The 26,048-nt window shown below is 38.4% G+C and overlaps 1 protein-coding gene across 9 annotated transcripts in view; it reads left to right on the forward strand.

The window, feature by feature from the left end:
* Nrx-1 (neurexin 1) overlaps positions 1-26,048 on the forward strand; it is a 661,903-nt gene that overhangs the window by 345,869 nt on the left and 289,986 nt on the right. For all 9 annotated transcript variants that reach the window (XM_072020892.1, XM_072020888.1, XM_072020889.1 and 6 more), the window contains one exon: positions 7,441-7,467. In XM_072020892.1, the coding sequence (XP_071876993.1) occupies positions 7,441-7,467 (27 nt within the window). The remainder of the gene's footprint in view (positions 1-7,440; positions 7,468-26,048) is intronic.

Genomic DNA, 26,048 nt, shown 5'->3' on the forward strand with positions numbered 1-26,048 from the left:
ATATTTATTCGAATATTTCTATCCCCTTTCTGGGTCTATTTTCGCATATTTTTCATCATAAATATTTGAATTTGTAGAAACGCAGTCTGAGTATGACGTGTTGCTATTAACCAATCGATAATAATCGGTATATAACCAGCCAAGCAGTTAGTTGTTGCGCTGTCTTTGAAAAGCGCGTAACAAAATGTAAGCGATGACGAGTATACTCGTCAAACGCAGAGTATGCGTGGCTGTTGCAATATGAAATTAAGATGCAAGGAAACGACTGTTTCGTTTTTTAAATTTATTATCGAAGGCGCTCGTCGTAACACAAAATAAAGTCGTCTCTTCGTGACGAGTATACTCGTCAAATGCAAAATATGCATGGCTGTTGCAATATAAAATTAAGTTGTAACGAAACTACTGTTTTTTAATTTTGTTACCGACAGGACTCGTTGTAACACAAAATAACGTCGTCTCTTCGTGACGAGTATACTCGTCAAACACAGAGTATCCGTGGCTGTTGCAATATAAAATTAAGTTGCAAGGAAACGACTGTTTCGTTTTTTAAATTTATTACCGAAGGCGCTCGTCGTAACACAAAATACAGTCGTCTCTTCGTGACGAGTATACTCGTCAAATGCAAAATATGCATGGCTGTTGCAATATAAAATTAAGTTGTAACGAAACTACTGTTTTTTAATTTTGTTACCGACAGGACTCGTTGTAACACAAAATAACGTCGTCTCTTCGTGACGAGTATACTCGTCAAACACAGAGTATCCGTGGCTGTTGCAATATGAAATTAAGATGCAAGGAAACAACTGTTTCGTTTTTTAAATTTATTATCGAAGGCGCTCGTCGTAACACAAAATAGAGTCGTCTCTTCGTGACGAGTATACTCGTCAAATGCAAAATATGCGTGGCTGTTGCAATATAAAATTAAGTTGTAACGAAACTACTGTTTTTTAATTTTGTTACCGACAGGACTCGTTGTAACACAAAATACAGTCGTCTCTTCGTGACGAGTATACTCGTCAAACACAGAGTATGCGTGACTGTTGCAATATGAAATTAAGATGCAAGGAAACGACTGTTTCGTTTTTTAAATTTATTACCGAAGGCGCTCGTCGTAACACAAAATAGACCCGTCTCTTCGTGACGAGTATACTCGTCAAAAACAGCTAACTGGTTAACGCGTAGTTAACTATACGACGAATATGAATAATTATAGTTAAATAAAAACCGAAATGAAAGAGATGTGTATACGTGTAACGTTTCTACGAACTAACACAGGTTTTTTGGAAATACATCGTTATAAATAATGCAATTGATTACATTGCTGCGCGCGGATTAGTCTCTGTATGAACTATAATTACATAGCAATAATACGGCAGATAATATGTATATCTCTCTCGTCTCTGTCATTAGTGATTAATTATGTATATTTGACATTAAAACGTAAATGAATGTGCGATTATACCGCAGGATAATAATTCTAAATGTAATTAATTAACGGTATTAGTACACGATCAGAGCGGAGCTTATCGCGTCAGTTAATGATATTTGATAAATCAGTATCGAACGTCACGTAAACCATTAAACACTATATTCGGAATCGATAAATTTATTAAAAATAAACAATGTTAAAAGTGAATTGAAAATCTAGCTACGTTAGAAAATTAAAGATAAAACGTAATTAAATAATTGTAACTAAATAACCGAGTGTAGAAGGCAGCTGTAACGTCGATGATTTGAAAATTTCTCAACTCCTGTTACATTAAACCCTTAACTTTTTAACTGTCACTGTTAACGTATGTAGTTTGGTTGGGTTACGATGTGGAATATTTTTCACGCTTTTATCATACTTGTTTTATAGTGCTTTCTCATGCTGTCCATGTACTTTTAAGATACAACAAGCTTTCATGTTGCAAATATAAGATACAGTACATTAACGTTAGTACAATAACGTCAAGTTTTTAGTCGCGTTATTAATTATTATCATTATATTAAATTGCAATAAATTACTTTGCACCAGAGTCACTATACAGCATTTTGTTCAAATTATTCTGAATAAACATCTAAGATAATTAGCGGAATGAATTGATATCAGTGGAAATAGTGAAAATACCTTTTCCCTGGAATAATTACTTGTTGTCCATAACAAATTATTTTCTATATTTGTTCGAACAAGGATCGCAGAATTATTGGAATAATAATACGAGTAATTGTTTGTTTTCACTTAATTTTGTACAAATATATACCGATACAGTTCCGAGTATTAATTTATCAGATGAATAATTTACCAAGCGACGGTAAACTTTCTAATCTGAAATTGGCAAAAATTTAATTATAAAAGCCAATATCGCAACAAATGAACGACGAGGCTTGAAAATATACAACTCACATACGATGTAACACAGAAATGTTTATCCATAATGTATCATTTTATTCGAACGAGTTATGCGATTAAATTTCTCTTCGACTAAATTCTTATTCGAGTAAATTCTCGCTCTTGTTCGATCGGATATTTATTCATCGATGGTGAACAAAAATTCGATTCTTTATTTTTATTCGTTGTTCGTTATTCAAATATAATTTTGTAAAATAACTTTTACTTAGCTTCTGTCAATGTCTTTTGATATTCCAATCTTTTACCTTGTCGCGCAAACGAACATCGAATTATCGATGTTTAAGGCCTTAGGTTTCCCCTTTAAACGCCCTGTATAATTCCTTACAAGCGAACAATTATATTCATACGTCTGACTGACTTTCAATAAACGGATTACTCGCTGTACCTTAACGCGATAGTTTCTCGAAATAAGAAAAATTTCCAACAACTCTAACAAGCCCTCGCGTACATGCACACGCCTGACAGAACTTGATTTGCCAGTTATGACGTAACTACCGCCACGACCAGGCAACTTGGTAAGTCCATTGTTCGCCTCTGATCGGTTATCCGCTTCGCTGGCGGCCGATTAAATTCGCTGATCATCTCGCGACGATAAAGTTCGGTCAAGTTCATTACGTTTCGGAGAAAGGACTTTCATTAAAACGTGGGAAGCCAGTGGTATTCGAGCAACGCTTGCAACCAGCAACCATTGTTATTACCGCGATGCTACTTTTCCTTTAATTCTCTCGATTTTTATTTCGCCCCATTCCGATCGACCAGGCGCCAGAAAAAGAGAGTATCTCGTTCCCTAGTTTTAATATCGCAACTTGGATTTTTAATATCGCATCATTTTACGGTGTAACGAGATAAAGGACGATGTGAATGGTCGTTTGAGAACTGAGAAAGTTGTATTACATCTGGCAATGCTTCTTCCATTTCTTTGTTGTTTAAACAATTTTCTCCTACTTTGTTTCGGCTCGCGATATCTTTACAGTCAGAAATCAGAAATTTGAAATGAATTTTTATTCCCGCGCAGAGTCTTTCGAACGTTCGTAGCGTTGAACATGATTGCGCCCTAGACGTCTTAAGAACACTATTTGTCCTCAAACGTTGTTTCTTATTTCACAATTCCTTTTGTAGCCTCTAAATATATGTCGGGTTAACGTTGTGATCAAGGGTAGTGGCGTGTAATGAATCTTCACTGGAATTGGCCATCGTTGTCATACAATCGAGGTAACGTTGATTAGCACAAGTGTGAGTATCATAGAATCGACAAGTAACCGCGGTGATTAGACGCTAATGACAATGGTCCTAGGTTGGATAACGAATCCGCGGTCAACGGGATGACAAACATACTTTCTTCCAAGGTCTAAGTCGGACTCGTGGTTAAAAACGTGAAGTATCCGCTGACGAGATCGCACGAGAATGTGCCTCTCCGTCACGGTGATGCTGCAGAGGAAAACTATGATGGGGTGTGTCTCAGGGCACGAGATCGTCGGATTCGTCGAGGACAACTCTCGTTCGGAAAGCGAGGGAAATGGACGTTGCTGTTAATTGGTTAATTTCTATGTCGGTGGTTGGAGAAAGATGCTAGCCGCCCTTGAGAGAAAGTTGCTAGCGGGAAGCATCGTCCGTGAGAAAAGCAGCTTTCCCGTATCTTCCCGCAGTAGGTGATAGATTTAGAGACTGTTAGGATAAAGACTGTCGGTCCGTTTGAAGGACCTTGGTTAACTAAATCCTAAGATTTGTAGCGGGTCCTCAGGCTAGCTGAACACGTACCGTGAAGATGCATCGACAGCTGGCAATCATCTTGCTCGAAGAATAGGGTCTGTGTGTGGCGAGCCACGGGGTAGATACCATTGGAATGTTTACTGTCGAGTGCCGCTACAACTATTCTTTTTAAGGAGAGCTATACAATTATTCCATACCTCCGTTAGGTAAAACGTTCATTCCGTGACCACGGCTACGTTCGGCGACTAGTTGTCGCCTCGAGCCCAAGCTCATTATCTCAAGTCTCGGACAATTATATTTACGTTAATTTGTAAAGACTACAATATTGGGAATTTTCCAAAGAATTGCAAAGGGGAAGCCCGGTGTCCTTTCATCTCCGACATACTTATCCACGGGAAATAGAAAAATTGCAAGGGGAATAGAAAATGTCTGGTTGACGTAGACTTTTGTTTAAACTCGCCACGCGTCAAATGTAATTTTCTAATTTCCCGTTTGTCGTGGTATTTTGGTGCAAATGAAATGTGTAAGAAGAAGCACGAGGGGGTGAAATTTCTTTAGTTTAAAACTCGACGGTAGACGTAGAAACGAGTAACAGGAGGGAACAAGCAGGGCGGGGGACGAGAATGAAAATAGTGAAACGAGCTTTCCCATTTTCTCTAGCTCTTTGGATTAAGAATAAAGTAATTTACTTGCAGCAATAAGATATGTTAAAGAAGGGAAGGTAGAAGGTGAAGAGGAACGCATTTAGTTATTTTTAATGGCCTATGTTCTCTCTGATTTATTCTCCGGATGGTAGATCTGAACGTTAATTAACATTTAACGAAACAGCTTTCTGCAATGTAAAATACTCTCGCCCTTGACCTAACAGATTTCACTCGTTAAATTAAAATTCAACGAACTTGTCTCGGCTTAATTCTCCTTATTTGCGAGGAGCGCGCGAGTAAGAGTTGAAACTGAAACGGGGACAATTCGTTTTACGAAGAAACGTCGGAAATTGGGTCAACTGGAACCAATTTAATAAGATCGATACACGGTGAATTGCACGATCCTTGCATTTCTCTTTGATCAAACGCTTGTAGCGAATTAAATTTCATGGCTAATCGTACGTAACGCGTAAAATACTGTGTCTCAAATCGCTTTAAATTAAGCAACATCGATCGCTTCGAATTCTTTCACGCGCCCGGACAATCCGTGCAACATAAGAATATCAATCATTTCGTCTTTGAAATGAAAAATGTCTTATTTTCTAGAAGCATATACAGTTTATTCACATTTATTAACATCTACAATTATTATTATTAATACTATGTCTATGAAGAAGTACATTTGACAAATAACGACAGAAAAAAATGACAAAATCTACAAGTACATACACCTGTACGTGTACTGAATTGCAGCTGCTTGGTGGCTGCTGTGCAGAGCCTTCGATTACGTGTCAACGTTTACGAGGCTACGCTTATACAACATTTTTCTTATCTCCGCTCGTACGATACCCTGACACCGTTTTCCTAAGAAGAACCAGGACACCGTGTATTTTTTAAGCAACTACCCCAAACCGCACTGTTCCTATATTCGCATCTAATTCCGGCTGACCTAGAGAGTCCGGCGTTATAAAACCGCCCCTCCACCCTCCTGTCACATCCCCTTTGCCAGACGAAACTTACAAAACGGAGGATCGCGAGGAATGTAAAAGAGCGCGCCATTAGCAAAAGCGTGCGAGCGACGACGCTGGAAGACAACTCAGCTCGGTTATCTAATTCCACGGTGGTGGTGTACACACAAGTTCGGTCGCTGTAACGTCGAGGAATACGTAAAACGGCCGATCTCTTTTTTTTTTTTCTTTTTCTTTTCTTTCGAGCATCGCGAAACTTCTTATGATAATCAGGACGAAAGTTTTTCGTAGAGTAGCTCCTGCAGCCTCTTTGCCTAGCGACCAGCTCCTCGAAAAGCTTCCTTATTCCTTCGTCGTCGACGCTTCTGTCTGCAGACGACTTTTGAATTTCAATTTGTTCGTTGCCCTCTTTCCACTCGAGCTATGCAGCTTGTTTTTAAAAGATTAGGCGTACACGGATCTCTTTAATTAAAATGTTCTTCCGCAGTATCTATATATACACGAGACGAAGTTCGGTCGTTCTCTTCCTTCCATCTTTGTATTTAATCATCGTTTCGTGACGATTTGCAAAGGCACGAGTTTACCCGGAGGATGAGGAAATTTACTCGCAAAATTCCGTTTCTTCTATTGTCAAACTTGCTCCAGTTACTTAAGAGAAGGAACTACTATTGGTAGTTTGTTATTTGTACTTATAAGGTCTGAATAATAATATTCCTTCCGATTGCACGAGAGGCGACACTATTCGTCGAATTAGGAACATTTAAAGCTTCCAATATTTTCCATTCGATAGTTCAATTAAAACTCGCGAATGATAGAATTTATTAATTGCACGTGTTTGATAATCTTTACTGACCTGCACCCTTTGAAACGAATCATTCCAAATTGATGACTGAACACCACGCTAACACGAAGCTACTTGTACCAAAACCAGTGAAAATGACTGGTCGTTAAAAAGTACGTAATAATAGAATATTTTTTACATTTATTGATTTATTACATTCTTACAGAAGCAATTCCATGTTATGTTGTTCATTTATGCTATTTTTAATCCATCTGGGATCATCATCCCTGAACGAGGGTTGGCACATTTATAAAATTGTAGAACCAGTCGTTTTGATTGCTGTGGTATTTCTAGCGTCAGCATCTAGCGATCCAGCGATCGATCTGGAATTTTCCTGATAGCTGATATCGTCATATCGAATGATACGCGGTGAAATTTTGAAAACGCGTGGCAAGTTGTAGAAAACGAGGAAGCTGGTTAATTGGGCTTCGATAAACAGAGTGCAGGACTCCTGCACACTTTGACAAGTACCAGTCATTTTCACTGCTATTGGTACAAGTAGCCTCGATACAAAATTATTTTCAGTTTGATACATAAAAAACAAAATAAAATTCATTATATTATTCCTTTAGTTATCGTTGCGAAAGTCATTACATCATTGCGGAAAAAATATAACACGAAGTAGGAATTTGAAAATAAAATTGTAAAAGCAATCGATTTGATTGGTGTGATAGTTCTAGTGTTAAACACTATTATTCCTACGTTGTATCATATTTATTATATTATGAAGTCATTGGACTAGCCATAATCAAAATGAGACTTGCAGTGTGTGCGAATATTCGGTACGATGATCCGGTCTCGAGCTTGGAGATCCAATTATTTATCGCTGCGCTATTTCGCTTGGTATTCCAACGATTGATCGTTCCTTTCTGCTTTCTGTTTCAGATATCCTCCATCACCAGCTTCTGCAGGGTGAGTAGCTACTCGTCTGCCGATTTATTGGATATTGATTCATTCGCGCTTTCTCTTAAGTACGGAGAGCAATGGCCTGCTCTTATTCGGTTCCTTCCCTCTTCTCTTTTCTTTTCTTCTTTTTTAACTTGTGTGCAGACTGTGTGCGAAGGTTAGCGAACCGCGCTAAATTTATGACGTAAATGAAGAAGTTGCTATTATATGAATAAGTGGCGATATAGAAGGTCGATTATAGAAACCGCTTCTAACGATTGCGTGTTTCCTCGCTTATCCGAACTTGAACGAAAACTTGAAGCAATCTGTGCTACGAACATGTGATAAATGTTCACGTGAAACTTGATAATTAATATTCCAGCCTACTATTTCAAAATTGAAGAAATATCATTTACATCAAACTAAAATCCATGTACGTTCTCTGTATGTAATTTGTAGTAGTAAATAATAACGTGCAGCGTAAGAATAATACAAATGTATAGCACATTTTCTATACAATCTGAGCACCAGGTTTTTCATTACTTCGCTGCGTTTAGCAAATGAAGAAACCCATAAGCTGATGAAATTCAGGCATTTTTGCTATTTGCTTAACCGTCGGGACGCGGAAATCGGTAATCGCAGATGCGGAAGACGAGTGAGCGCGCTAAATAAAAGCTGCTGATCGATCGCAACCTCCAGTGTATCGACATAAATTTAAAAATTAATCGACAGTTGAAAGCATCGACTCCCCGTCGTTCGAAATATCGATTTGACATATTTTCACCGAAAACGTCGATGAAGACAATACCTCGTACCTGCAGCCGGATCAGAGAACCTGGACGAGGATTAAATCGTTCGGTTTCCTTCGAGCAATAACCCTAAACGCAATCCTTGATCCCTTTCCTTAACAAGATTTCCCTCGTTCGATCAGGAAACGAAATGACGATCGTGTCCCTAGATAACATAAGTTATATATATACACATAAGTGGTGGATGGTATATACAGTATCGTGTGCATAAATATTTAGACACCCGGTATATGTGGCTGTGGTAGCGACCAATGAAACATACGAGAAATTCAACTTTTACATTAGCAAGATTTAATTGAAATAATTATTAGCTACATTTAATTACGATAGCTACACTTGTACAAATTTATTTGTTTATTTATTTATTATACAGCAGGATTCATTTTTGTAATAGTTTAACGATATTTCACGTGAAAATTTATATATTGGGTTGGCAACTAATTGATTGCGGCTTCTGTCATTGGGTCGTATTGATAAAATCCGCAGTCACTTAGTTGCTTTGCCAACCCAATATTTTCATGTCTCTTGCCACCTCTTGAATCTTCTATAAAACATCTGTTTAAACGCTTGAATGATATTATACTTCAATATTTACTTCAATTATACTTCAATTATATTATACCAAATTATTTATTATTATTTGTAACTATGATTACACTAATATAATTTAACAATATCCTAATGTTATTATCATTAAGTTGCCAATCCAATATTTTTAGGTTAGGAATCTTCCATGGAACATCACCTGTTTAAACGCTTTAATAATATTATACTTCAATATTTGATTATATTATACTAAATTATTTATTATTATTTGTCACTATGATTACACTAATATAATTTAACAATATCCTAATATTATTATCATTAAGTTGCCAAGCCAACATTTTTAGGTTAGGAATCTTCCATGGAACATCACCTGTTTAAACGCTTTAATAATATTATACTAAAATATTTGATTATATTATATCAAATTATTTATTATTATTTGTCACTACAATTACACTAATATAGTTTAATAATATCCTAATATTATTATCATTAAGTTGCCAAGCCGATATTTTTAGGTTAGGAATCTTCCATGGAACATCATCTGTTTAAACGCTTTAATAATATTATACTAAAATATTTGATTATATTATACCAAATTATTTATTATTGTTTGTCACTACGATTACACTAATATAGTTTAATAATATCCTAATATTATTATCATTAAGTTGCCAACCCAACATTTTTAGGTTAGGAATCTTCCATGGAACATCATCTGTTTAAACGCTTTAATAGTATTATACTAAAATATTTGATTATATTATACCAAATTATTTATTATTATTTGTCACTACGATTACACTAATATAGTTTAACAATATCCTAATATTATTATCATTAAGTTGCCAACCTAATATGTACATTTTGTTGTGAAATATCGTTAGACTATTACAAAAATGAATCGCGCTGTATAATTATTCTAATCGTCTAACGAGGACGATACGACGATTTTGCATGTAATTTACGAATTTAATATAATTTAGCGTCACTGTCAACTTGACACGAGTTAGGGTAGAAGACAATGCTCGGCGAACACTCAGCGAGCGTTTATATCAAATATCGATAGAAATATCTTTGAAATTCCCTGCTATATACAATAGTTTTCGTGATAATATTCGAGGATGTACAATGGACGCTGATAGTGACGAAATGATCAGATTAGTCGGAGAAAATGTACGGTTCGCTGGCCACGAGACTGCAACGGAGTCTGAATTCACGATTCAAACGTTGCATTCGTATCACGAACTCTGACGAAACAATATCTTTATTGTATTTCGCTTGCTGCTTCACACATTTCCAACGACATAGATATACTTCGCCGATGGACAAAAGAACCAACACTAGGGAAATTAGAATTAGCGGGTTCGAAATGCTTTGGCAACTTTGTACACGAAAACTCCACCACGATTCTTCAAAGATGAATTTGGAATATTTTCAAGAACAATTTCGTACGTATACTTCCTTCAAGATAAATTTCAAATAATTTCCAGAAGAACGTCGTATGTAGAGGTATGTGCTGCACTTTGTGTTTATACGATGATGAAACATAATTTGATCATTAAGTGGCGCTGAGACTAAGCAACCCAACTGGAATCTAATTTATCTAAATTATCGCAGTCAGACGTGGCTTACGACTCAACGTTGCGAGCGTTAATTTTGTGGGTCCAATAATTTCTTTTTTATTTAATTTGTACTTTACAATTTGTCCAGTTAGACTAGACGCGACTAAATAATCGAAGGTACCCGACAAATTTTCAGACTCGATCTTCCCAAAAACGAAACCTTGAACGAACCAATTTGGCCTCACATTTTCTTCCTAATTTTTCACGAGTCGCCTCGTGCCCGCTTGTACGTGTTACTCGACCGCATCCTGGTGCACATTATTTATAACAATATCAGACGAATTGCACGAAGCTTCACCATAAACCAACATACGCGTTGCTTCTACTATTTCACAGCACAACTTACCTTCCTGGTCACTTGGAACCGAGAGAAATTCATTCCGACTCGACCATATCCTTGCAATCCGACCAAATATACAAACCAGCTGATAATTTCTCAGCGAGATGTGACTTGCAAAGGGAAATTCGCAGCAGTTAAACTTTAGATAGGAATTTTTGGACGAGGAAAGGTGGAATTGTCGCGCGTTAGCAGAATAGAAGCCACCTGGCAGGAAATAAGAAGTTGACGAGGAAAGGATAGGAAGGATCGAAGGAACGTTTCCACTTCTCTCGTTGTATCCCTAGGGGGTGGCACAAGTCGAAGGATAAGAGGTCGCAGCCCGCGGACATAAGGAGATGGACGACCGGAATCCTGTTAAAAATAGTCGCGATTTCTCGAAGGCACGAAAAAGTTTCTCGTGCGCCATCCTTTGACACTCGCAACGACAAAAGTACGATGGAAATCGTATAGAGAAGAGGAGATCGAATCCTTTAAAATGTTAGGCTATTCTCGGTCCCGTGGTGTTGGTGTTTTTTCCAAACTGCTTTGGATATCTGCGCGACGTGCTCTTACGATTTCTGATTCTTTCTTCCCTTGTTTCTATACGATCCCACGTCTTAGTTCGAAAGATTCCCAAGGAATACGCGTACAACGATTGCTTTCTGCTACAAAGGTGTCGAGAAGGCTACGCAATTAGAAACAGAAGCTGATTTAGACAAATTTGAAGACGCTTTTACAGAGATCGAGTTCTGAAATATTTTTTAATTCCAAGTCGATTAGCTGTTGCGTCCAGTTTTGCACGCTTGCAAAGGCGAGATTTATGTCACGAGTGACATCAACGAGGTGGCTATACCACCGAGCCTAATTGACTAATTGAAAATAAAAATCATTATCACGAATACATAGACGTATAGACAAATTTTCATGTCTGTTTTTTGGATTTTGAAAAATTCTTTTCTTTCCTCAACATAAGTCTTGTATAATGTAAATCATTTTACTATGCTTCGAACTTTGCAACGAATTATACAAACATGTCCATGGGAACTTGGCCGAAACGAAGAGGAGAAAAATACGAATTTAGGAAACAACTTCAGCTCGATAGAATACGAAACGTAGGTGCAGTGGATTTTTACGGAGGATGAAGAATCGCAGGATCAGAGCGAAATAACGTGGCGTGAATTTTCCTAAAAATGCTTGTCATTTATTAAAACCCGATCGATAGAGTTTCCTTGGAACAGTCGACCCTGACCGTGTCCAATAATACCACGTTATTAATTTTTCACGGGAGGTTGAACTAAAGATGTCGAAAAAGGTAGCGAAGGTGTCGGGATCCCGTGCTTTCGAATTGCTTTCCCCAACATCTACTTTCGAAATTGCTTTTTTTTCTCAGCCCATCGAGGCAGAAAGGTTTCTTCTTTCGTCGTTTCCTTCTTATTCTTCCGCTTGCCGGTAGTCTACCGATGGACTTGACGCTCTTAAATCACACGAGGTACACGTTTCGAGTGTTGGAAAACGGACGACGAAGATAGCTCGATGAAACAGTCGAAAAATAATACGATACGTAGAATTAAAATCCTGAAATTTTGATGATTCCATGTGTAATCTTAATTTGTAATAATTTAATAGAAATAAAATTATTAGTTTTGGCAATTTTGTAATTTGGTCGAAAGTCGGGAACACTGTAATCATTTTCAAACAGTTGGAAAATAACATCACGTAATCGTAATGTTGCTTTTGTAACAGTTCTTGTTGCTTGTGTAGTCCATCGATTGATTTATAATAATTTTGCTTGTATAATATTTTTGATTTTTAATATTTTTATTAATCCTACTGTTCGTTGATTTATGATAATTCTACTTGTAAATTGTATTATTAATGTTTTATAACAATTCTATTTGTATGATCTACTATTAATTTGATTAATTGTATTTATTAATTGTACAATATAGTTTAAGGTCTGTGACAAAATAAGAAAAATTTGCAAATGGTTGAAAATAGTTAATTTTTCTTGTTTAACCAGCCGTGCTGTTTCCTTCTATTTTTTACGTAGAAATAGAAAATGTAGGGAAACTAGCGTAGCGTGGCAAACAATTTAATCGGCGAAACTCGTTCGTCAAAAAATAAAAGACGCAGATATACACCGAGATTCTTTTATCCGGTAAAACAAGAAGATTACATTTTCCTGCCGCTGTTGTACGAATTTTAACAAATTCCTCTGTTCCATCTGTTATCAAAGGGAACTATGTTCGTCGAATGTAAATAACTCGGTACGCTAGAACGATAATCAAATGTACAAATATTCAAATTTATGATATATTATATTTTTCGATAAGAATGTTAATTAAGAGAAATTAATTGTACGTGACAGACATTATACGTCAGGCTACGCGTAAATGGAAATGATAACGAATTTCGTACAGTTGCGTTAGAAGCGTACAATGTGACGTCATAATGGTTAATTTAGTGCACCGCGCATTTGTAATTCGTGAAAATTAAATTTACACATTTGCACGTATTAACATGACAAAACACGACGTTCATTTGACGTGGAAGAATTGCACGAAATTTTTTCACCACGCTCTTTCGACACTGTGCAAGCAACATTTTTTTATCGAATAACAAATAATAAGCTACTTTTAACTCGGCAATTTTTATTTTATTCGCCGTTCAAATCAATTGTTTATCAGATTTCGTTGACTATAATTAATTTTCTATGATTCATTTCGTTAACTATATTTACAGATAGTTTAAAATGTGAGGTGATGGATCGTGATAGTGAGAGGAAGAAACACTTGAGTACATTTAACAATAGAAATTTATTAATTTATATTCAAGGTGCACACTTAGCGTAGGACTCGCGATTATTAAATTAGCGGTTCGCGGTTATTATTAGTAGCGGTCCGCGATTCGCAATTGCAAGTTCGACTTCTGGTCGATGCGTTTTGATGCGCGATATAAGTTCGGACGATGATTGCCTAAGACGCCGAGGAACTCTGATCGATTATTACCAACTACCGACTAATGCTTCCGACAGATATGTAACGACTGACTTTCCGTCACGATGATGCCGCGAAGGAAAACTGTGATGGGGTGTGTCTAAGGATGCGAGATCATCGGATTCGTTGAGGAAAGCCTCGGTTCGGAAAGTGAGGGAAATGGACGCCGTTGTTAATCGGCTAATTCTTGTGTTGGTGGTTGGAAAATGATGCTAACTGCCCTTGAAAGAGAGTCGCTAGCGGGAAGCATCGTACGCGAGAGAAGCAGATTTCTCGTATCTTCCCGTAGGAGGTGATAGGTTTAGGGACTGCTGAGAGAAAGACTGTTTGTCCCTTTGGAGAACCTTGACTAAATTAATCCTAAGATTTATAGCAGGTCCTTCAGCTAGCTGAAAATATTCCGTGAGGATGTATCGACATCTGACAATCATCTTATCCGGAGAATAGGGTCTTTGTGTAGCGAGCGACGAAACAGAAACCGTTGGGAAGTTTACTGTCGAGTGCCGCTACGTTCTAAATGTTTATAGCATGCGTGATAAACTGTACGTAACAGAGGAGCAGAGGATTGGAAAAAGAACTCTGCGCAGGATCGATTTTCAGTAAGGCGAGTGGAATGGTTTTATCGAAATTCATTTTATTAGTTTATCGGCTATTTTACTTGGACAAAAGTATACACGAAGCTGGCGTGTGTATTCTTGCGAACCTGTGGCACGGAAGCTTTCAATTTCGAGCGGCTAAACGTTTTTAATTTCACCGCAAAAAGCGCGGATGCCACACGCTCGTGTGACGGCCGAGCGACCCGGTTTGTACACACGTGCACGTCGGCCGAGCGCTATGAGTTTACGATGGAATAAATTAAATCAAAATGTAAATCGGTTTGCCGTTGAACCGTGTTTGGCCAGAAGTGGAAAACAGGGGAGCAAATGGCCCAGAAACCAACGTGGGGACAAAAGACCGATCGAGATATGAAATATTCGCCAACAGATCCTCGATCGTTGCTTTTCCGTGCTTACGATTTGCCTGTCAAATTGCCAGGTAAATTTGCTTTTTAAGTAGAAGCTTCTATGTTGCAAACATTCTTTTACAAATATTCTGCTCTTTCAAGTTTTACATATTTTGTGCGGTGCAATTGCTGTGACTATCGGACAATACGAATGCGTCCGTGACAATTTTTCCACTTGCCCGATGTGATCTTTGGGAAGAAAAATCGGCTACGTTTAGGACTTTTGTTTTAAAATATACATATAAAATATATTTTGTTCTGAAATGTTAATGTTAATGTTAACGTGTTTCGAGTATTGTGTTAATCGCGTGTCATTCTTCTCGTCGATTCAAAATTCTTCGGAAAAAGAAGAATCAGCCACAGGGAAGTAAATACGCGCCGGTTATCTGGGAAACTGGTTGAGGAACGCGAGAGAAAATGGAACAAAAGTAAATGGATGCGAAGGAAGAAAATATTTCATTTGAAATTCTCATTTTTTGGCGCGAGACAAGTCGAAGTATCGAAAAACATCTTCCAGGTACATTTTCGAAAAATCCCATTTCTTCCATCATTTGTCAGGCTAATGGCTTCCTAAATCTAAGATCTCAACGTGGTTGTTCAAGCAAGTGGCATTCAATTCAGTTTTGTTCGCCGCAACTTTTAAAATTTCGACTTGTCCGGTTCCTGCGCGAAGATGTTGCATTTTATCAGCAATTTTTCAAACATTGTTGCGTTATGCCATTCTCGTTCCATCGTAACGAAACGAGGAAAGAAAGTTTCCAAAGCGCTGTTTTAACAAGGATAAATCTATAAAGCAAACACGCGTTTAAGAATCAAAGAATTGTTAATTAGTAGCGAAACTTTATGAGAATTTATTCAGTGTTTGACGAAAGTCTTTGCTTTTCGAGGAAAAATGTCTCCCTGGCGCAGCTTTATCGCTAATTAAATTTCGTTGCAGCGAAGCTTGGCGATATTTTTTAAACATTTGGAAAGTAAGTTTAAAAATACAAAACGTAATTAATGTAATGAGAGTGGAGTTTTAAACGGATCGACAATCATTTACAGTTCCAGAAGTATCACGAGCTGTAATTCCGTGCAAACAACGTCCGTAATTACGTTAGAAATTCGTTCTTACTCCATTCGCTCTTTCAATTATCCAACGATTTAACATTTTTAATCGTTTCTTTTTTCTTTTTTTCCTTTACCATCGAGCGTCGCTACTCCGGTTGCGAGACACCTGTTTCCATGGGAATAAATCACAGACATAAAGTAACGTGCGAATTCGTTAATTAATTTCCTTAAAACGATTCACAAAGCTGAGGACTGCCGGTTGTGCTTCAACAATTTTCAGTCACCGAGTACCTCGAATAACCGCGTCGCGATGCTTCGATGCGAAAGAAACGCTCAAAGCATCGGCCGTTTCGAAGGAAATGGAAAAGAGCCGTGACTGACGTGCTTCGCCTGCGCTTCACTGCTTCGCTCAACTTGCATCTGCCGAGGAATTCACGAGTGAATGTAAAAATAACGCCCGACGATTTTGCAACTCGTGTCATTCCCGACTTTCCATAAAAAGGAATACCATAAAAAATGGTAAATAAAAAGGAATTCCATAGAAAGGAGTATAATGAAACGACCACAGACTATTCCACGCGCAAACTTACTGCAAATTCTATCATCCGTCATACATAACAGAAAATGGAACAATAATTTCGTCACAATTTAATTTTATATCACGACAGCCAAGCGTATCTCTGTGTTTGACGAAGAAATGACAATATTCTGCGTTATGACGAGAATACTTTTCGTTAACGTTACTTGACAAAACGATCTTTCAAACCGTTTCCACTTTATGCTACGCTTTTGCCAAATCTGCTCGATGCTTTCATTAACTTTAACTCGAACAAGTCACAGCGATGGACCACAGCGATGGACTTTTCCCCTTCGATCCACGATATTCCCGCCAGTTTTCTTCTTTTCTTTTCTCTTCCCTCTCACTCTCTTTCTTTTTTTTTTTTTTTTTTTTTTCTTGGCAAGATTTCGCGAGCCGCTTTTCAGACACTTGGAGCATCGCCGTAATTTACGATCTCGTTAAAAACGGGGAAATCATTTATTTTCGCGCGACATGATCTACGAAGGCTCTCGAGAAGAAACCAGCGATGGAACGCTTAGGCGGCGGGGCAGGAGGCGCGCAAGTGGATTTCAGGCGAGCCGAGAAAGACCAGTCATGGGAATAGATCATTTTGCGAGCGCGGCGTGGCAACTTTATTGCGTAATGAGCACCAATCGACCGCTTTTCCACGGCGGACCGACATCGGCATCGTTAAAACCGTGAAATCCGGTTACGGCGTTAATCCCTTGGCCGTTTCGCGGCGTATTAATGATTTGGAAGAATTAAATGAGATGAAAATACGCGCACGACGTCCCGTATTTACGAATACGGAATTCGTAGTTGAAATAATGAAAGTGAGGGGAAATGCTGGTGTTTGCGAACCATCGAACCGGCTCGATCACGTCCGTTCCGAATCACCGTCATTTTTCACAGTTAAATGTTCCGAACAATTTTTAACGCTACTTTGGCATGGGAAAAATTGCAACTATTCTATGGCGCCTATCGATCATTTTTTGCATTTACCAATTTCGGTCTGACGACTAAGTACATATTCGTTCGCTATTATACGTGCGAAGAAGATTAAATGAACTTCTGCAGAATTGTAGATTTAATTGTACAGGTGAAATTACAGATGATGTTACATGGCGTGAAGTTCTTCCCATCTGCTCGAAACTCGTGCAATTGTTAATTGTAGCTAACTATTCGTGACGTAGAATTGTTTTTGAAATTTGATTTGTATTAATTGTATATATTTGTACTTGATTTCTTCAAGATGCTAGCTCCCTAAGATTCTTACTGTTCTGTTGGAATTTTGATGTTAGTTAACAACTACTCGACAAAAAGAAGAGACTAGCACTGGCAGAATTGTAGATTTAATTGTATACTTGAAATTAAAGATCTTCCGATCTGTTCGGAGCTCGTGCAATTGTTAATTGTAGTTAATTATCCGTGACTTTGATTTGTATTAATTGTACATACTTGTACTTGATTTCTTCAAGATGCTGGCTCCCTAAGATTATTACTGTCAAACTACAAAGCCTAGTTTTGATGTTAGTTAACAACTACTCGACAAAAAGAAGAGACAAGAGACAAGTACTCGCAGAATTGTAGATTTAATTGTACACTTGAAATTAAAGATCTTCCGATCTGTTCGGAGCTCGTGCAATTGTTAATTGTAGTTAATTATCCGTAACTTTGATTTGTATTAATTGTACATACTTGTACTTGATTTCTTCAAGATGCTGGCTCCCTAAGATTCTTAATGTTCTCTTCGAAGCCTAATTTCCTCATTGCTGTTAACTACTCGACAAAAAGAAGAGACAAGAGACAAGTACTCACAGAATTGTAAATTTAATTGTACACCTGAAATTAAAGATCTCGCTATTTGTTCGAAGCTCGAGCAATTGTTAATTGTAGCCAACTATCCGTAACTTTGATTTGTATTAATTGTACATATTTGTACTTGATTTTTTCAAGATGCTGGCTCCCTAAGATTCTTACTGTTCTGTTGGAAGCCTAATTTTGACGTTACTTAACAACTACTCGACAAAAAGAAGAGACAAGCACTCGCAGAATTGTAGATTTAATTGTACAGCTGAAATTAAAGACGACGTTGAGTGGCGTGAATTTCTTCCGATCTGTTCGAAGCTCGTGCAATTTTTAATTGTAGTTAATTATCCGTGACTTTGATTTGTATTAATTGTACATACTTGTACTTGATTTCTTCAAGATGCTGGCTCCCTAAGATTCTTAATGTTCTCTTCGAAGCCTAATTTCCTCATTGCTGTTAACTACTCGACAAAAAGAAGAGATAAGCACTCGCAGAATTGTAAATTTAATTGTACACCTAAAATTAAAGATCTTGCGATCTGTTCGAAGCTCGTGCAATTGTCAATTGTAGTCAATTATCCGTGACTTTGATTTGTATTAATTGTACATATTTGTACTTGATTTCTTCAAGATGCTGGCTCCCTAAGATTCTTATTGTTCTGTTGGAAGACTAATTTTGATGTTAGTTAACAACTACTCGACAAAAAGAAGAGACAAGCACTCGTAGAATTGTAGATTTAATTGTACAGCTGAAATTAAAGACGACGTTGAGTGGCGTGAATTTCTTCCGATCTGTTCGAAGCTCGTGCAATTTTTAATTGTAGTTAATTATCCGTGACTTTGATTTGTATTAATTGTACATACTTGTACTTGATTTCTTCAAGATGCTGGCTCCCTAAGATTCTTAATGTTCTCTTCGAAGCCTAATTTTCTCATTGCTGTTAACTACTCGACAAAAAGAAGAGATAAGCACTCGCAGAATTGTAGATTTAATTGTACACCTAAAATTAAAGATCTTGCGATCTGTTCGAAGCTCGTGCAATTGTTAATTGTAGTCAATTATCCGTGACTTTGATTTGTATTAATTGTACATACTTGTACTTGATTTCTTCAAGATGCTGGCTCCCTAAGATTCTTAATGTTCTCTTCGAAGCCTAATTTTCTCATTGCTGTTAACTACTCGACAAAAAGAAGAGACAACAGACAAGTACTCGCAGAATTGTAGATTTAATTGTACACTTGAAATTAAAGATCTTGCGATCTGTTCGGAGCTCGTGCAATTGTCAATTGTAGTCAACTGTCCTTTACTTTGATTTGTAATCATTGTACATAGTTGTACTTGATTTCTTCCAAGGTGCCAGCTGCTCTAACATTTTTACTGTTCTTTTCGAAGCCTAATTTTCTCATTGCTGTTAACTACTCGACAAAAAGAAGAGATAAGCACTCGCAGAATTGTAAATTTAATTGTACACCTAAAATTAAAGATCTTTCGATCTGTTCGGAGCTCGTGCAATTGTTAGTTGTGGGTCCAAACAGGTTTTAATGTAGTTGAAGGAGCTCTTGAGATAAAAACTGATGTCAGGTCACACTTGACATCAGTGGTGCAAAGGGTTAAATGTACGAACCAACGGATAGAAATAGCAGAGAAAACTTGGAAGGTGATCAACAACGATATTTTATATAATTCAAGAGAAGCGACCTAGAATTTGAAAGAATGTGGCGCAGATACCTCAGGAAGATTAAGAACACGGGTGCCAAGTGTGCGAAGAACGTACAGCATCCAACATTCTTCCCTGCAATTCTTCGTCTCGTCGTGGCTTCATCCGCTTTCCCATCTACGTACACATGTTCCTACACAATCTGGTGGCCGGGTTCCGGCGTATTTTCCCCGTCGGTCGTTTCCAGGCGCAACAAATAATGCCAGACCGCGAACATAATCGTGCCACGAAGAGAAAACGCTGTCGAGAGATTTCGTCTCGCCCGAGCTCGCGAATATTTTCCGGCCAGCGACGCGTTCACCGTGGCCGCGTGTGGAAACGCGCCACGATTACCGAAGATGGTCGCGCTATTCCTCGCGTTAACCAAAGTATGAAAAACCACACAGCGGACCAGATTATTTTGCAAGATGAAAGAAAATATGAGAACGATGGCTGCCAAGAGGTACAGGCGGAATCTGACACAGTTTGGGCTAAAATTATCGAAGAAGTGGAAAATGCTGAACATCATAATATGCATAAATTTACTAGCAACTTTGCTGAAACTGTAGAAATTTTGTATCTCGTAGAAATCGATATTTTCAATAACTTTTTCCCATAAGGGCTGCACTCGCTTAATTTCCAAGATATTCGCCGATACCACTACACTGAATTCTGTCTATAGATGTGCGTCTATGGCACAGTATTGCTTATTCATCTTCCGTTTCCAAACGAAAATTGGACAGGCGTAACATGCACATGCAACATTCTGAGAAACGTCTGTTATGATTCAGTTGAAAGAGAATATCGGTGTATTAGTTTCTTTCGTTTCATAAGGTGATAACAGATGAACAACAATTTCTGTTTTGTATTATTTTATTGAATTAGGTATGATCCATTTCGTTATATTTCTATCGCCATGGTCGTGCATAATTCAAAAAACTAATATAAAACAAAAAACATTGTGCGTCTTTTATTTCCTTACAGAACGAAGGAAACTTTTCGGACAACCTAACATGTATTGGCCTTGGGTTTGGGTTAGATCACTCAATTCAACTGGCGGTTCTTCAATAAATTACGATACACCTACACAGAAGTAGACCTCGTACTTCGATACTTATCGCGCCACTAACAGCGAAAAGTCTTCCGATAACGAGACATAATTTGTGTGGAAACGTAATAAGTCTCTCGGCAATTATTCCTAAGCAAAGTTGATAAATTATTCAAATTGAAATCCAAATAAATCCACGTTGCCCAAGCAACTAGAGACCGAACAAGACAATAAACACTAAAACGGCAGAGTAATAGAGTCGGCGAATGAGAAGATTAGAAAGCTAGTGAGCGCGACGCAAGATTTAGAACGTTGTGAAATTAGAGAGTGACAGGTTTATTTGGGATGAAAGAATTAGGAGACGGAGGTAAATAATGGAAAATGGAAAGAGGCGACTTGGAAATTGGCAGAGCTGAAAAACAAGCCGCCGGGGAAAGAGATGGGTAGCTGGCGACAGCGCGGCAAACGAAAGGCTGGAACGTGAAAGTGGAAGCGAAAAGAGAAATGGAAAGGGAGGCGAGATGGCCGAGACCGATGGTAGATGGAAACGGGCGAATGAAATGGAAAATGGAGATAAATAAGAGATGGATAGAAGTGGTGGAAGGGTGTGCATGAGTGTCGCGGAGGCGTGAAAATGAGTGACGCGAAATGGGGAGCAATGGACGACGCGGATGAGCGAAACTGAAGGAAACTCGAGGTTCGAGAATTATGAGCGGTGTATGTTAAACGGCGATTGTTAAGAGGATTAAAAAGCAAAAATGTTGAAAATTTATCTCGTTGCAGGCGCAATCGTGTGCATTACAGTCTACATATTTACATTTCGAATTGTTTACGTTGATAAAAATTGCGATTTTATTCTCTTGAATGATTTCACGATTATTTCACATTTAATTCTGACTTTAAATAATCTCAGCGTTTGTATGAAAACTTGATAAGCGCGAGTTGAAAGATGCGAAAGGAGCAGCGACTTTTCTACGACAAAGCAACCGCTTGAGGTCGATGAAACGCGCAAAATTTCATTAAAAATTATAAAACGCTGCTTAGATCGCCGCGTGCTATTAATTTCTCCATATACTTGGAACACAAACTCGCAGAAACCTGGAATATACTTCTGCGACCCTCGCAGTTACTCATAGCCTCGTTAACCGTAAGTTTAGCAAATTGCAAACAGCCTGAACAAAATTTCCTGCTCGACGAACAAAAGTAAAATTGAAGAGGGAAAGGCAGACGCTCGAAAGAAGTACGAGCAGGCTACAGGAGAAAAGGGAAGGAAAAGAGGAAAGGAAGGGTCGTTAAGGCGAGACAAAGACGAGGTCCGTAAAAGGGTGACAGGGTAATAAGGGAAAAACGTAACTAATAAGGAAACCAGCGAGGAGAAGGAAAAAAGAGGAAGCGAGGAAAACAGCAACACGAAGCACGAGGCGGAAAGAGGGAGAATTAATGAAACAAGTAAACTGCAGCACGCTGCAAGCCCAACGCTGTAATTTACTTGGTCCGCAAACCCATACGTTCTCGGCTCTCCTCTCGCCTTTCTCCATTCCGCCTGTTCTCCATCGGACAGCGCAGTTTCCATTCGAGTTCGCTAATTCGTATTCAGCAGTCCACCTACGGAATCGGAGTTGCGATGCCGCGGCGACGCCTCCGCAGCCTGGAAAATTGCTTAACGCGATTAATTCCACTCGTCGCTGATATTTCTTTCGTTAAACGGCTCTTACGGCGAAAGCTCGGCGAAAAGGTCAGAGCTGGAATCTTTCGGTCACAGCGGAAAAGTATCTATCGGTGCGTAAGTGGAACGCGGATTTGAACAGGTTCGTGGAGGGAAATTTGAAGAGGAGGAAAAAGGCACAAGGAACGCAGTTTTATTTGCGAAAGAAACGCCAATGGATTTTTAATGAAATAACTGGGCCACGGATTTTCACCATCTTCCTCTATTTTCGAATATAAAGGTACTCCGCTGATAAAACAAATATGAAAATATCGCAGGAAATTCCCTGTTTCGGTTATCTCGTGTATTCTCGCGCGTATTTGTGCAGCTTTTAATTTCGCGAAAATCCACAAATATCCACAGTCTGGTAATAATGTTACACGAAAGAATATTTAATTTTGGATATTTCACGTCATGTAATAAATTCCAAATATCCTCCGTTTTGATTTTTCCAAAGCCTCTCAATTCCACAAAGCTGAACACACGCCGAAGCCTACAAAGACTCGAACGCGTTTATCGTTAAGAGAAACAGAGAAACGTTATCAAGCGATAAGATATCGTTAAGAAAAATAGAATACGACAGTGGAATGCTGATTTTACGAAGGAGACCTTCAACTTTCCTTACGCCTGGCCGTTGACTTTTCGCGCAACCGAACGATAGCAGGACACGTGTAAAGCAGCGGCACGTCTTGCGCTGCAGACGGTGGAAAAAGTTGGCGGAGAAACGTCAAACGTAGTCGCTGGGAAATTGATTAACGCGATTTACTTGTCGAGCAAGATTTCCCGAAAGCTAACGTGACACGTGAAAGCTGACGTTTGCCTGAAACGGTATACGCAATAACGGATCACGGTCGACTCTTATCTGGTACAGCGTGGAAGGCGAAGGGTGCAAAAGTTTATTGAAAATACGGCCACGTTGGACATTCGATGAAATTGAAATTGATTGCTGTCGATTCTCGTGCCGGTTGATTTTCCAAAATTACGAGTAGCGTGGCAATTTTAAACAGTCGGTGAGAAGAAAATATTGATTTCGAAGGAAGAAGATATACAGCGAGGTCGGCGAGAGAAGGAAGATTGGCTTTAAAATAAAGATAATATTGTTTCGTATAAAAAATAGATGTGGGATAATAACGAAACGTTGGAATTACAAAATGAGAAACGTAGTTGCTGTTATTTCTCCCCTTTTGTCATAACTGCGCTCTTTTCCACCATGCGAAACGGTACGTACGGGCGGGAAATTTGATGCGAACGAGTTTCCATACGTAATATGCGATAACGGTGTTCATTTAGCAATAATAATTTTAATAATAAGAGCGGAAAATCCTATAATTTGCAATTTACAACTTAGCAATTCGCTGATATCTTTAGATGAACGCGTATGAGGATGCAGAAAATGGAATGTCAGAATAAGCGAAGGATTTATTAGAAATTTGATCGACCAGTAAATTACTTTTTAATTTAATGTTGTCGTAATTAAATGTGTATTAAAATCTGTGAAACTAGGCCACTTATCGTTTAAACGATAATTGACTGCAATTTCCTACTATCACAGAAATTTCATACATCGGGACAAATGCGATTTGAAACAGCCTAATTTCGGAAGTTGATATCAAAAAAACGATATACGAGGGGTCATTTATCGCGCATAAAGAAAATTGCGAGGAAATCCTTATCCGTGTAAATCACTGGCGGAAATAAAAACACGGCGCCAGAAAACGTTGCGACGAAAGTAACGCAATTTTTAACCACGCGATCTCCGAATTTCCGCCAACTTTCGAAAAACGTAAAATAAGCAGACAGTTTCGCGAGCGACATTTTTACAGCGGCCTGGAAATTGAATCGTGTGTCAAGACGGTTGTGTACAAAGCGGCTTTCTTCGGTTAGAGGGCGGCCGAAGCAGCGGCGAGACCAGCTTTTGTAAACGAGCTTAATACGAGCAAAGCTCGGGAAAAATTCTCGCAGACTTGTTTTTTCCCCCGTGTTCTTTCGTCGAGGCAACGTCGGCGAACCGCGGTCGCATAAAAACCGCGTAAAAAAACTCGAGAATCGCCGCTTTCTAACGGCATCGTAAAATACGACTCGCGGAGGACCTCGACGACTTTTGCATCGCAATTTTCCAACCGTTCGTTCTACCACGCGAATCGTCCCGCCACTGCTATTGATCGGTGAACTTTAATAAAATTATTCGAACGCCAACGCATTCCTGCAAAATCGCGCTTTAATAACCGCCATTATCGTGCCAGCCTCTCGCCCGCTTATGCTCCTTCGCGCGGTTGTTTAGATAAAACGAACAGTCGAACGAGTTCATCGAGAACTCCTTCCCCTTTATGGATATCGCCGTTATAACACGAGTTACGGTGCCGTAGCTTTTTCATTTCTTTAGTTTTTACGCGCTCCTGGCGCATTTTGTTTAGAAGACTTGGCACAGATATTGCGAAAGCGACGATACTTCGCGCGATTTTCCACGATACAGAGGCGGTAGGATTTGTTGGAACAGCAGATTAAATGAGATTGACATAAGAATAATACGATGAATTTTATTTTGTTTTTTACGTATTCAAACTGAAAATAATTTTGTATCAAGGCTACTTGTACCAATAGCAGTGAAAATGACTGGTACTTGTCAAAGTGTACAGGAGTCCTGCACTCTGTTTATCGAACGCCAATTAACCAGCTTCCTCGTTTTCCACAACTTGCCACACGTTTTTCAAATTTTTACCGCGTATCATTCCATGTGACGATATCAGTTATCAGGAAAATTCCTGAACGATCGCTGGATCGCTAGATGCTGACGCTAGAAATGCCACAGCAATCAAAACGACTGGTTCTACAATTTTAGAAATGTGCCAATCCTCGTTCAGGGATGATGATCCCAGATGGATTAAAAGTAGCAAAAATGTACTACATAACATGGAATTGCTTCTGTAAGAAAGTAATAAATCAATAAATATAAAAATATTCTATTATTACGTATTTTTTAAAGACCAGTGATTTTCACTGGTTCTGGTAGAAATAGCTTCGTGTTAACTATCGGTGGTTCTAGTGTTAATATACAGTGGCACGTGCGAAATTAACATACAGCTCGTGCAAGTAATCGAACATTTAGCGTGACAAGTTTTTACGTACGTATCGTGTGTGCTGCTGAATATTTCGAAATTGCATTAATGTTACAATGAGACTGGAGTTTCTTGTAATACGTGTACGTAATATATTCGTAAATATATAGACACCAGCGTATCTTGCGTGGTACGAAACATTTTCAAATTGCATTAATATTACATCGAGACACGAGTTTCTTCTAATACGTGTAATATATTCGTAAATATATTAACTCTGGCGTATCTTGCGTGGTGCGAAACATTTTCCAATTGGATTAATATTACAACGAGACACGCGTTTCTTATAATATATTTGCATGATATTAGGTCGTCCGAAAAGT

This window comes from Bombus fervidus, chromosome 18 (genome assembly GCF_041682495.2).
Source record: "Bombus fervidus isolate BK054 chromosome 18, iyBomFerv1, whole genome shotgun sequence".
NCBI classification, from domain to species: domain Eukaryota; kingdom Metazoa; phylum Arthropoda; class Insecta; order Hymenoptera; family Apidae; genus Bombus; species Bombus fervidus.